The sequence below is a fragment of the Lepidochelys olivacea genome (assembly GCF_965140295.1).
Source record: "Lepidochelys olivacea isolate rLepOli2 genome assembly, chromosome: 27".
Classification (NCBI taxonomy): Eukaryota; Metazoa; Chordata; order Testudines; family Cheloniidae; genus Lepidochelys; species Lepidochelys olivacea.
In genome coordinates, this window is record NC_140437.1 from 9,051,344 (window position 1) to 9,065,757 (window position 14,414).

The window sequence follows — 14,414 nt, forward strand, 5'->3', positions numbered from 1 at the left end:
GGACCCAAGACAGTGGTATTTTGAGTTTCAATCATATTTTTTTAAAATGTGAGTTCAACTGCAAAAGTAAGAGGGGGGTATTTAACCTTCTGGAGCTGTCATTGAAAAAAAATCCACACACACACACACAAAATAAAGACAACTGCGAAATCATTTGAAACAGTTTTTTGGGTTTTTTTCAACTTTCACTGGTTTTCAAAACTACAGAAAAAAACCCCAAGGATTAAACAATGTCACATTCAAAAAAGGTCCCAGAACAAAACCATGCTTTTGTTTATTTTTCCCTTTTCTTCTTTCAATATAGTGTAAATAAACAATTAAATTTAATTAAATAAAAGAAAATCCCAGTTCATGGACAAGGAGATCTCAGGCATTTAAAAACAACAACAAAAAGAACATGCTTTTCCAATTACAAAATTCTTGATTTACAAAAGGATCCATGCTTGAGGTGCGAAATAGAAACAGACAGGCACATTCATTAGCATGCAGACCTGGCTTTAAGACTCAAAGAGCACCCCACTTTCCCTGCCCCCACAAACATTTCATTTAATTGGCTTGCACACCACAGTTCACTTTTTTTGCTTTGTTTTGTTTTGTTTTGTTTTAAAAAAAGCCTTAAGAAACGTGTAACAGTATCCAAGGTAACAGCCAAAAAGATTCCAGACCTTCACTTTGTTTTTGCAAGTTTTCATGCAAAACGTAACACATTTCTGCATGCAACATTAGGATGACAATTTTATTATTGTGCTTAACACAGGGCCAGAAAGATGTCTCCGTCCCTTTCACCAGCACGTCTTTCATTCAGCACAGAAGGGTTATTTACCCTGTACACCAGCATGTTGCAACAAATCCGGATTCCACACCCGGCCCCCCATGTGCATGGGATTGCACTTCTCGACCAGAATTCCATACCGTTCACTTGCCTACAGACTCCTGGTATCCTCTCAGTACAGCCCCATGATGGCAGCTCCCACGTCCTTAGACGGTCTGCGGTCCTTGACCAAAAAGTTAATCATGCTCTCCGACTTGATGAGCAAGTTGCAGCCCAAAAAGAAGATCCCGAACACCACAGTCAAGGAGAGGATGCAGAGCACAGCAATCTGGACCACCCGTGTAATGTAGAGGCTCCTCTCGTCGGGCAGCAGGACGGAGGACCCACCATCGCTGGCCACCACCGAGCTGGTGCCATTGCAACAACCCATCAAAGTGCCTAGGTCCTGGGTCCTGTTGGAATAAACTCCTTGCTCCATGACAGTCTGGTTGAAAAAGGTCCCATTCATTTTGCTGTTTTCATCCAGAATCTCCACCCAAGGGGAGAGAGAAAAGCCACTTTTGGTTTGGAGCCAAGACAGGGGTTGAGGTAGATTCGTCACTACCTCACTCTCCTCACGGTGAAGCGTCAGGTACTGGAGAAACTTCTTCAAGGCAGCAAGCAACTAGGCAGCCAATTTGCATAGCTGAGAGATGTCTCACTCACTGATTCCTCTGTGCAAGGATATTATAAACATGAGCCCCCAAACAGAGCAGAGAGAGAAGGCAAGGGGGGTACAGGGAGGGGAAATCTACAAGCAAACAGGCAGGAGATTGCAATTTACCCCGTCCCTGGTCCCGCAAAATCCCTAATCTCTCTCCAGTGCTCTAGGAAAGCAAAGCAGAGATGCACATTCCCAGTCGTGAAATTAACACAGAAAGAAGATGCTGAATCCTGCAGGCTGGGAACTGAACAAATGCAAGTTCCAATCGAAAGTCTACGTGGTGCTAAAATATCATCACTTGTCAACTCCACCCTCTCTGGTCCCCCAGGACTGCTGCCCCCCTCCCCCTCCGACACCCTACCTACAGATCAGTGATGCCCCCCACCCACTCCTAGCCCCCACCATCCCCACTCATTGCTAACCTCTCCCACTCCTGACTGCCCAGACCGTGCTGGCCTCCGCCTAATCCTGACACACATGCCTAGTGCTGGGTACTGCTGTCTCCCACCCACCCCTGAACTCCCATCCCTTGACATGGCTTTCCCCACTCCTGGCCCCCATCCCCACTCCCTGCTGCCCGCTCATCGCTGCCTCCCTCACATCCCTCCTCCCCCAGTTCAGTGCCATCCCACCCATTTCTGGACCCCCAGCCAAGGGCTGTGCCCCCTATGTCTCCCGCACTGGGTCTCCCATGCTTTGAAAAACAACCTGCCAGGAATGTTAAGGCTGCCAAGCTGAGCGCTCAGAAGTTAGAGGGGGCACAATGAAGGTTGCTGTGCCCCCTTATACACATACCCTTAGCTCTGCTGCCTTGGGCATGTGCATTATATCAGCCTTAACCACATGCCCACTTGCTACTTTGTTCACAGGACCCTCGTCCTGTCCAGTTCCCAGGATGGACTGGGAAGACAGGGAGCAGAGACCAGCCAGGGCAGGGGGAGAGCAGAAGGCAGAGGGAAGAAATGGGCTGACAAGGGGACGGAGGAGAGCAGAGGGTGTTCTGAAGAGGTGGGGAATGGAATAAGAATTTGCAGGTGGGTCCTAGCAATGCCAAGACCCCTTCCCTCCCTCCCCTGGCTAGGAAAGCAGCTTCGAAGTGGGGGTAGCTACCCCCTATCTCCAGACCCCATTCCCATGAGGTCCCCTCCCTCCCCCCCAATAGTCCTGCCACCAGCGGAGGGGACTCGGGCGCCGGTCTGTTATTTTGGGGGATGCATTGGCCCACTGGCTGGACTCTGCTGCTCCATCATTCTTGTTAGGGGCATCCTGTGTCTGACCATCCCCAGGAGAGACTGAGTGGGTGGGACAGACCAGCTCCCCACCCCCTGAAATCCGTGTAGGGACCAAATCCAGAGGCAGCTGATGCAGATGCTGGGGGCAGAGGTGAGAGCAGGACCAGCCATTGTCTATAGCCTGAATTTATTATAACCTTCCTAGGACTGGCGCGTCACATCCATTCCCTAGGGAGGGGGGGTTGGTTACCAGTAAACTCAATCCCCCAGGAGACAGACCCACTGGTGCAGGGTTAATCTCCACAGTCTGTGCTTTGCGTCCTACATCCCTTTGATCTTCCATCCCGTCTTTCCGCTGAGCCTTGGGAATTCCTTTATAAACATGACTGACGCCTCTCAGGATCTGAGCTATTATCCCTGTCTTATAGATAGGGAAACCAGCAGGACATCTACCCTGCAAAACAAGACCCGCGAGAGTGAGTCTCAGAACCTGGGTCAACTAGGTCACTCAGGCTTGCACTACTGGGCTAGAAACAGTGGTGTAGACGTTCCCATTCAGGCTCGGGGACCCTCCCCCCGTGCTGGGTTTCAGAGCCCGGGCTCCAGCCTGAGCCAGAACGTCTACACTGCTATTTTCAGCCCCATAGTACAGGCCCTGTGAGTTCGAGTCAGTTGACCCAGGTTCTGAGACTCGCTGGCGCGGTTTTGGTTTTGCAGTGTACCCTAAGGCACAGAGCAGTTTAAGGCCAAAATTGTCAAATACAGCCACTGATTTGGGACGTCTCTGTTTTTTAGGTACCCAACTTGGGTCACCTTGGGGTCCCCATCCGGGCACCCAAAAATAGAGAGACCCACCCCCAAATCACTGCTCACTTTGGAAAATTTCAGCCTAAGCAACTGGCTCCAAGGCCATGCAGTGAGTAGAATAAAAACCAGGGGCTCCATTCCACACTGCCCTGCACCCGGTGCTATCATTTACACCAGCACGAAGTGCTACCCAATCAGACTGAGAGCGTTTGGCACAGGTGCCAATGGCTATGCAAGGTGAAGGACAACTGAGAATTAGACCTCAGGAGTCCTGGCTCCCTGACCACTGCTCTGACCCTGAAAAGCACACTTCCCCCTAGACCTAGGACTAGAATCCAGGACTCCCCATTGTCAGACCTCTCTCTACCAACCAGGTGACACTTCGTGTTCGCAAGCAGCTCCCCCTCGATGTCTGCTCTCAGCTGGCTGGTTAGCATTAGCCTATTAGCTCACGGTGAACACGCTGGGGCACCATAAAAGGGGAGAATCCTTCCAGAGCTGGCTTTGTCATGGTTTATTTTTTATTTGCTTGGGGTTGGCAGACAAGCCTTTCTCCTTATTGTTACTATAATTATTGGCTGATTCTGCCGTGTGCGGAATGCAGAAGGCTTTAGAATAGGGTTAATGGAGATTTAACAGTGAGGGGTTGTTGAGAAGGGACTGAAGATTACTGGCTGAGGGAGGGTGAACAGTAACTTGGCAGCAAGGTGGGAAAGGATTAAGTGGGGAGGTTTCCTTTCCTTTTAATGGTGATTTGTAACCTGGAAAGGTATGGGACTCGTGCCTGTCTTTGCTTCTTTGTGGCAGATAGAGAAGGCCTGAAAGTTTTAAAAAATTATTTTTTAGTTGTTTGTTTTTCAACATTAGCTATTCAGGCCTTGTCTACATGAAGACCTGCCTGCCGGAGAATGTGGAGGGTTATGACTAGCCCTGGGCAAAGAACTGATTTTTCCATTCACTGACCATCCCAAACCAACACATGGTTTGGAGTTGGATGTTCAACCCCAGCCAAAAATGTTTCTTGTCGTTTGTAGGGGTTTTAGCTTTTAAATAACAGGGGGGTAAATTTCTAAAGAAAAAGTTGTCTTGGTGTGAAAATGTAGAAACAAAACATTTTGATTTTTTCTGATTTTTTTAAGTGTTTTTTTTTTTCCTGTTGAAACAATTTGGCAAATTCAACACAAATTCACAGAACGTTTCGGTCAACCCAGGTTTGCATTTTTCAGCGAAGAAACGGTTCAGATGAAGAGTGGCTCCCAGCTCTAGTTAGGATATAACACATACGCAGGGAAGTTAAAAAGCTGGTATCTTTTCCAGGGTTTATGCACACATTTACATTTACATGGGAGCAAAGTCCCATTCGCTTAACTGGGGTTATTCTCAGCCATACCGAATGCCGATGCCTAAGTCTTTGTAGGATTCAAGCCTTTTATTCCAACTTTTTGGGAGAAAAGCTACGTTGGAGAAATAAACTCTGAAAGCTCCTGCTGAGCATCTCTGAGTCTTCCAAGGAGACCTCCAATCAAAGCAGGAATGCCCAGTCTTGGCCATCCAGACAGAAATAAAATCTTTTAAAAATCCCAACCAGTCTTCCATCCATCGTTAAGAAGCACAAAAGAGGCACAGACCCTTTTTGCAGGTCACCTTTAAAGTGCTAAGTTTTTTTAAAGTTCACGGCAAAGTGATTAATCTCAGAGCCTGGTGAGCAATGCAGAGCGAGAACCCTTTGGGGGCTTTTTTAATACATTGATGTTAGGCTAAGAAATGCTTCCTGTGCTGGTATCCTTTCACCTTTCCTTTTTTAAAAAAAATAAAATAAAAAGAGTCCCTAAGGAAGCAGGAGCTTCAGCCCCTGAAAGTTGAATCCAAAGTTTTCTTAATTGCATCCAATCCGATGACAGGAGTGTGCAAGCCTGGGATTGTTACCATGGTGCAAAACATCCCCTGGCTTCAGAGAAGGGAAGCAAGGTCAAGTGCTATGCTGCAGAGTCTCCCATCCATACGCCACATCAGGATTTTGGAGCAGCCAAAGCAGAGACAGCTCCTGCATAAACTGGCCCTGGCTTTGCAGGAAACCAGGCTCAGATCCTTAAAGGTATTTAATCACCTCGCTTCCACTGATGTGAGGATCTGGGTCCTACTGTTATTCCATGGGATTCATCCTGAGGGCCAATAAACACCTTGACAGGACAGGTGAGAGTTGAAAGCTTCAGGACTGTAAGGGCAAAGACCGGCCATTGGTTATTATTACATTTTGTAGTGAACAGGCTAGATTGTATGTGTACCACTGCCCCCTACTGGATGGAATCAGTAATGCTCAACTGCATATCATAAGCCCTATATTGCTAACACTTAGTGGAGATTCTCCTTTAGCTCAAGTGACTTTTGGAGCAGGACTGGGTGGGGACTGGGCTTTCGGAGCAGGACGACCTGAGGTCTATCCCTGCTACTGATTGGTCATGGTGGCAATAGAGACATCTTGATGCCAGTTTCCACCCATCTCCAGTAACGGGTTACTAGTTATGATTGCTGTTATTTTTAAATGTGTTTGTGATGAGTTTCAGCTTGACAGCCCGGGAGCCTGGAGGCCTCTAGTTATCCCATCCAGGGTTGGCGTGAGTAGCAGCAACACAAGATCACCGCACCCTGCCCCATCCAATGTGTCTCCTCAATCCTCCTCATCCTCATGACCCACCCATTCCTTGGCCTCCGTGCTGGGCCTGCCATGCTAGTGGCAACGTTCCACAAACTGGAAGCCTGCCAGGAACAAGGCGGCTTCCCCCACAGGGGCCAGGAGGCCTGGGGCCAGTCAGTCCTGCCCTGGGCTGGTATTGGGCTTAAGAGGAAGGATGCCCAGCAGAGCAGAGGGCCAGAGAAGTGCAAAAGGCAGCAGGAGTGTGTGGCAGGCTCCAGGCAGGAAGGCTCAGGAAGAGCAGGGAGCAAACTAGAGGATCCCATCCCAGGAGGGGCTGAGGGCAGGGAGGGAAAGGAGCGTGGGCAGGGTGAAAGCTGAGCCCAGAGGGTGGGCAGAAGAGTGCTTGAATCAGCAGAAAGAGGACAGACCCCTGGGGAAGGATGGGGCTGGGCCCAATTGGTTACTGGGGCAAAGGCTTTGTGTTTTGCTTGCTTTGTATTTGGATACCCCAGGATGTGGGGGTGGTGGGGGTGGAGTTTTGGTATTGACTTAACTGGAGGGCCTAAGTCACTGCAGCAAAGCACCTCTCCAGCGGGAGGAGACTAAAAATGGATGTGGGGAAACTGAGGCAGGAGTGCTGCAGTGATCGGTGTTGCTGTGGGGGGTGCTCTGGGACTGTGCGCCTCATGACACCGTCCCCATAGGCATCTGACTAAGACCAGCTCATTCCAGACCACAATATGCCAAGCTGGTCACTGCCACACTGAGCAGCATTTGACCCAGGGCTGATGGGGAGGGGAGACATTGTATGTGGGCCCTGAACTCAGGGCGGCCTAACATGTCTGTAACTGGGGTGAAATGGGTGGGGGTGGGGCCCCAAATGTCTCTCAACAGGCCTGCTTTGACCCTGTCTACTAGTACCAGTCCCACGGGCCAGCCAGTCCTCCAACAGTGAGCGAAGGGTGGATGTACAAGGTGGGGTTTCCTGCATTGAGCAAATGTTTTGTTCATTCCAGCATTTTGTGTGCGACGATCAGGGGTTATCGGGGATCACTCCCTGCAAGAAGCTAACCTGGTATGAAAATCCTCTGTCACAGATCCCTGGAGCTGGGGAAGGATCGAGTTCCTGCCAGCTCACTGGCTCTCCCTGCGGCTGGCAAATTCTGGGAAGTTCCCTTCATAGATCTCAAGATTAGAAGGGACCATTATGAGAAGACCCACCAAGGGGATGCAGGGAGTCACTGGCACAGCTGGGAAAAGAACCTAGGCGTCCTGACTCACCAGCCCGTGCTTTAGCCACAAGACCAGCCTTCCCCCTCACAAAGGCCTGGTCTTCTGCTGTTCAGGGTCTTTTTATTGACACCTATCAAGGCATTGCTGCTACCCAGAGGCTCTGAGCCTGGCTGGCCGGGGAGACTAAAACCACAGTTACTTTCCCTAATACAAGGGAAGGAGGCCAGAGAGGTTTAGTATATGGCACCAGCCCAGATTTAATGGCACACTGCCCTCCTGCAGCACCTGCCATCCCAAGCTATTGCAGTAGCACCTTGGACCCCAGCCGTGGATCAAGACCCAGTTGTGTTGGGGGCTGCACAAACACAGAACAAAAAGCTAGTGGCTGCCCCAAAGAGCTGACAGTCTCAGTAATTGGATTAAGGAAAGGGAACTGGCTTAAGAGTCAAGAGACCTGAGTTCTGTTCCTGGCTCTGCCACTGACCTGCAGCATGACCGTGGGCAAGTCACTTCACTCCCTGTGCCTCAGTTTCCCCACTTCTTGTCTATTTCGATTGGAAGCTGTCTGAGGCAGGAGCCGTCTCTCGTGACCTGTTTGTACAGCGCCTGGGTTCTGGAGCCGATGCCTGCGTTGCAACCACTAGGTCAGACTTCTGCCCAGAAGGGGAGGTCTTGGGAGCTGTTCCTGCTCATTTCTGCAACCCACCTGTGACAGGGCATCAGGAGCTGGTGCAACGGGGCTAAAAAGAGCAAACTTCAGACAGATGAGGTACATCCCAACTGGTGCACAACACGCTGTGAGTGGTCAGGACTCCGCCCCTTATTGCCAGCCTAGTGATGGAGTAAGGACCCCTGACTGCAGCCAGAGCCGTGCATCAGATGGCAGAGAATCCCCTGCCCGCCCCCTGCCCCTCCCTCCAACATAGTGTCCTGCACCCCCCCCCCGACACCCTGGGCAGCCCAGAGCTGAGACTCCCCGCCCACAGAGTGGCGATCCCTTAGCAAAGCCTGGTCCGAAGCCCACCTCACCATCAGAATTTAGAGGCCGCGCTGGGGGGTAAATCCCGGGTGTGGAAGGAGCTGTCCCTACAGGATCGGATAGTGCCGCAGGAGCTCTCTCTAACCCTCCATTCATTTCACTCCCAATTCAAGAAGCTTTTGCCCCCTCTGGTGGCTGCAGCCTGGCAACAGCCGTCCTTGTGTCTCTGCCAGGGAGTTTATGGTCAGCTTTGTGGGGCACCAGGTCTGGCCAGATGCTTTGTAGGCCAGGGAGGACCTGGTGCCATGGGGTAGGAGTCTTGTGTCTGAATGGGGCAGGGGGGAAGAGACGTCTCCAAGTCCCGCGCAGCTCCTGAGGGCAGGGGAAGGCCTCAAGCCACCCCTGCGTTGCCTCTTCTAGGTGTGCGCTAAGGAGCACGGGGGGCTCTGCTGCACGGGTTCCAGGACGGGTGAGGGAAACGCAGAGGGATGCCAATCCCGCTGCCCAAGGCACACTCTGCACATGCCCCCGTAACACCTCGGCATGAATAACTCCGCATAAGGAGGGGACGTGCCGAGCCACCCACTGCACCGTGGGTGTGCTACAGTCTCTGGAGTCCTCGGAGCAAGGCCGGATTGATTTTCTAATGGAGATGCTCTAGTTCAACCACAGGTTGTCTGGCTGGATGCACGAATCACTGGCCGAGCGTTTCTGGCACAATGGCCCCTGCTGACCTTAAAATCCAAGCCCTCAATGAAACTTCCTTCCTGAAGGATCGCAAAGTGCAGTGCAAAGTTCGTGTGTAGCCAGCTGGTGAGTGTGTGTCACCGTGTCCCCTCTGGGCTGAGCCACAGGAGTTGTTACAGCCCCCAGTGGGCGACGGGGAGGGGGTGGCTTGGCTTTTTAGCCGAACCTGGACCTACGAGTCTTTTTAGCTCTGGAGGTCCCCAGTTCAGTCCCTGGGGTCCCAGCCAAGAGGGCAGTTGTCAGATGTGCAGAGCTGCTGGATCCCAAAGCCATTTCTGCACCAGTTAGTCAAATAGGGACACAGCATCGTAAACCGGTCCAGGGCAGGTTTCAGGCAGGAAGATGGAGCATGACCAAATCAGGAAGAGGAGGGGGATGAGGCATTTCTAGAACGAACATCAGAAAGATCCAAAACACGAGTCCTCATAGCGCTGGGAGCCTTTGACCGCCCAGGCATCTGTTGGAAAAGTTATACAGCAAAACAGAAGTCCCAGTAAGCTCTCGGAGCATACCGGGGACAGTTTTGTGTTTCAGAAAGTGGAGGAAGTCACCAGGAGGACGGCCATTTTAGACTTGGCTCTGACCAACCGGAGGAATCGGTAGTGACTCTGAAGGTGGAAGGCAATTTGATGACAATAGATTTCATGAGCCTACAGAAAGGAAGGTGTGAAATCAGCAGACTAAGGCCAAAGGACTTCCAAAAAACAGACTTTAGCAAGCTCAGAGAACTTGCAAGTAAAGTCCCATGGGAAGGAAATTTAAGGGAAAAGGGAGTTCAGGAGAACTGGCAGCTTCTCAAGGAGACAATATAAAGGCACAAGTGCAAACTATCCCCAAGCGAAGGAAAGATAGGAAGAATATGAAGAGGCCAGTATGGCTCTATCCGGAGCTCTTTAATGACCTGGAAATCAGAAAGGAATCCTACAAAAAGTGGAAACATGGATGAATTGCTAAGGAGGAGCACAAAAGCCCAGCAGAAGCACATAGGGACAAACTCAGAAAGGCTAAGGCACAAAATGAGTTACACTAGCAAGGGACATAAAGGCAATAAGAAGAGGTTCTATAACTACATGAGCAGCAAGAGAAAGATAAAGGAAAGTGTGGATCCTCTACTTAATGGGGAAAGAGAGCTAACAACTGGTGACATCAAGAAGGCTGAGGGGTTTAAGGCCTATTTTGCTTCGGTCTTCAATAAAATGGTTAATGATGACCCGACAGTCAACAAAATGAATATTAACAACAAGGGGGAAGGAATGCAAGCCAAAATAGGGAAAGAACCGGCTAAAGACTATTTAGATATGTTAGATGTATTCAAGTCAGCAGGGACCAATGAAATTCACCCTAGGTACATAAGGAAGTAGCTGAAGCGATCTCGGACCCATTAGCAGTTATCTTCAAGAACTCCTGGAGGATGGGTGAGATCCCAGAGGACTGGAGAAGGGCAAATCTAGGACCTCTCTTTAAAAGGGGGAACAAAGAAGACCCAGAGAATTATAGACCAGTCCTGACTGATTCCTGGAAAGATACTGGAACAAATTATTAAACAATTTTTTGAGCCTCTAGAGGATAATAGGATTATAATAGTCAAGAACAAATCATGCCAAACCAACCTAATTTCCTTCTTTGACAGGTTTCTAGCCTAGCAGATGGGGGGAAGCTGTAGACATGATATATCTTGATTTTAATAAGGTTTTTGACACAGTTCCACATGACATTCTCATAAGCAAATTATGGAAATGTGGTCTAGATTCAGTTACTATGAGGTGGGTGCACAACCTGTTGAAGGACTGTACTCAGAGACTAGTTATCAATGTTTTGCTGTCAGACTGGGAAGTGGATCTAGTGGGGTCCCACAGGGGTCAGTCCTGGGTCCGGTACTATTAAATATTTTCATTTAATTATTTGGATGATGGAGTGGAGCGCATGCTGATCAAATCTGAAGATGACACCAAGCTGGGAGGGGTTGCAAGCACTTTGGAGGACAGAATTGGAATTCAAAACAGCCTTGACAAATTGGAGAACTGGTCTGAATTCAACAAGATGAAATTTAGTAAAAACAACTGCAAACCTTCATTTAAGAAGGAAAAATCAAATGGACAACTACAAAATGGGTAACAAGTGGCTAGGTGGTAGTCCCGCTGAAAAGGATTTGGGGGCTATAGTAGATCACAAATTGAACATGAGTCAACAGGGTGATACATTGCAAGAAAAGCTAATATCATTCTGGGCTGTATTAACAGGAGTGTCATATGTAAGACACGGAAGGTAATTGTCCCGCTCTACTCGGCACTGGTGAGGCCTCAGCTGAAGTACTGCATCCAGTTCTGGATGCCACACTAGGAAAGATGTAGGCAAATTGAAGAGAGTCCAGAAAAGAACAACAAAAATAATAAAAGGGTTAGAAAATCTGACCTCCAAGGAAAGGTTAAAAAAACTGGGCATGAGTCTTGAGTAAAGAAGACAGCGAAGGGGAACCTGATAACAGTCTTTGAATATGTTAAGGACTGTTACAAAGAGGACGGTGATCCATTGTTCTCCATGTCCACTGAAGGTAGGGCAAGAAGTAATGGGTTTAATCTGCAGCCTGGGAGATTTAGGTGAGATATTAGGAAAAACTTTCCAACTCTCAGGATAGTTGAGCTCTGGAACAGGCCGCCAAGGCAGGTTGCGTAATCCCGTCATTGGAGGTTTTAAAGAACAGGCTGGACAAATCCCTGTCAGGGATGGGCTAGGTTTTTTGGTCCTGCCTCAGCACAGGGGGCTGGACTTGATGACTTCTCGAGATCCCTTCCAGCCCCACATTTCTATGATTCTATGACCTCAGAGGGGACTGGGAAGCTGAATAAAGATTGGCCAGGCCACCAAACTCCCCTTTTCAGGACACCCCGCAGTTCTTCAAACAGAGGGAGTTGGGGTCTTTAAGGCCTCAGTGGGGTGTCTCTGCCTAAAGACGATCTCCATAAACACCAGCCAGCTGACACTATTAAAGTCTTTACAGTGTTACTATTGCGGGTAATAAATGTTACCGTGACACTTGCAGGATTCCTGCTACTTTTCTTTTAGTGCTTAAAGTGAGGGAATTAACTGGAAATGCCGTGTAAGACCAGCACTAAGGGGTTATAATCAACAGGACAAAAAGTCGGTGTGAGGCCAGACACTTTGCCCAGTGACTTTTTTCTGCATCTGCTCAGCAGCAGTATGCACATGAGGACACTAGGGGGCAGCACCAGAACACCATGGAAAGGACACGGGGCAGCCGAGGGAACCAATGAGGGTTCAGGGTGCGTGTTTTGAAAAGCGGTGCCCTGGAGAGGAGACCAGGCAGAGTCAGTCGCTCACAGGCTGCTCACACTAGTGGCCTGCCGCCCTTCCCTGCTGGCCCAGGCCCCTTGGTAGCTCTGCCCATGCACTTAGCTTGCATCCTCCCAAGTTGTTGCAGAGTTCTGTGCATGCTAGAACGTGGGGGTGGATAGGAGCAGGAATCACATGGGGGAACAGGGCAGAAAGGTTTCTATAGCCACTAGTCCACACTCCCTTCCAGACCCTGCACTTGAACTCAGGCCTCCTGGCTCTCTTTGTTCATCTGCTGTCAGCAACTAGCTGTGAAACCCACTGTCAAAGCATGTGTCTCATCCTCCACCAAGGAGCAGGTCCTCAAGGAATCAATCCTGAAGCACTTACATGAGAGGAAAGTGATCAGGAACAGTCAGCATGGATTCACCAAGGGAAGGTCATGCCTGACTAATCTAATCGCCTTCTATGATGAGATTACTGGTTCTGTGGGTGAAGGGAAAGCAGTGGATGTATTGTTTCTTGACATTAGCAAAGCTTTTGACACAGTCTCCCACAGTATTCTTGTCAGCAAGTTAAAGAAGTATGGGCTGGATGAATGCACTATAAGGTGGGTAGAAAGTTGGCTAGATTGTCGGGCTCAACGGGTAGTGATCAATGGCTCCATGTCTAGTTGGCAGCCAGTATCAAGTGGAGTGCCCCAGGGGTCGGTCCTGGGGCCGGTTTTGTTCAATATCTTCATAAATGATCTGGAGGATGGTGTGGATTGCACTCTCAGCAAATTTGCGGATGATACTAAACTAGGAGGAGTGGCAGATACAGTGGCAGGTAGGGATAGGATACAGAGGGACCTAGACAAATTGGAGGATTGGGCCAAAAGAAATCTGATGAGGTTCAACAAGGATAAGTGCAGGGTCCTGCACTTAGGATGGAAGAACCCAATGCACCGCTACAGACTAGGGACCGAATGGCTCGGCAGCAGTCCTGCGGAAAAGGACCTAGGGGTGACAGTGGATGAGAAGTTGGATATGAGTCAACAGTGTGCCCTTGTTGCCAAGAAGGCCAATGGCATTTTGGGATGTATAAGTAGGGGCATAGCCAGCAGATCGAGGGACGTGATCGTTCCCCTCTATTCGACATTAGTGAGGCCTCATCTGGAGTACTGTGTCCAGTTTTGGGCCCCACACTACAAGAAGGATGTGGAAAATTTGGAGAGTCCAGCGAAGGGCAACAAAAATGATTAGGGGTCTAGAACACATGACTTATGAGGAGAGGCTGAGGGAACTGGGATTGTTTAGTCTGCAGAAGAGAAGAGTGAGGGGGGATTTGATAGCTGCTTTCAACTACCTGAGAGGTGGTTCCAAAGAGGATGGTTCTAGATTATTCTCAGTGGTAGAAGATGACAGGACAAGGAGTAATGGTCTCAAGTTGCAGTGGGGGAGATTTAGGTTGGATATTAGGAAAAACTTTTTCACTAGGAGGGTGGTGAAACACTGGAATGCGTTACCTAGGGAGGTGGTAGAATCTCCTTCCTTAGAAGTTTTTAAGGTCAGGCTTGACAAAACCCTGGCTGGGATGATTTAATTGGGGATTGGTCCTGCTTTGAGTAGGGGGTTGGACTAGATGACCTCCTGAGGTCCCTTCCAACCCTGACATTCTATGATTCTATGATTCATAGAGGAGAACAACCTACAACTGCTACCGCTTACTCTGTTAGCCCAAGTGGCCATGCTGATGACCTGACCTATGTGGGTGCCAATCTGGGTCCACGCGACGGAATTGTTGGGGATTGCATTCTGCTTTTTTAAAATAAGAAATTACACACACAAAACAATGTGCAAGGTTAATTCAGCTCCCTTGTGCATAGGCATTAGGACACCATCTTTAATTACATGACTGCATGCTCATTTCTCCACCAGACCCCTGCCTCATTCAGTGCACAGATGGGAGCTGCCCTGGAGACAAATCAGTGCGGTGCAGGGAGGGAGACTGTTGTCGGTAAGACTCCTGCCTCG

At 49.4% G+C, this 14,414-nt stretch overlaps 1 protein-coding gene across 1 annotated transcript; it reads right to left on the reverse strand.

Annotated features, from left to right (window-relative positions):
- Nucleotides 1-289: 289 nt before the first annotated feature.
- RPRML (reprimo like) lies at nucleotides 290-1,714 on the reverse strand. The gene has a single exon (XM_084615418.1). It carries the CDS (start codon nucleotides 1,278-1,280, stop codon nucleotides 945-947), a length of 336 nt encoding a protein of 111 aa, XP_084471544.1. The 5' UTR covers nucleotides 1,281-1,714; the 3' UTR covers nucleotides 290-944.
- Nucleotides 1,715-14,414: the final 12,700 nt, after the last annotated feature.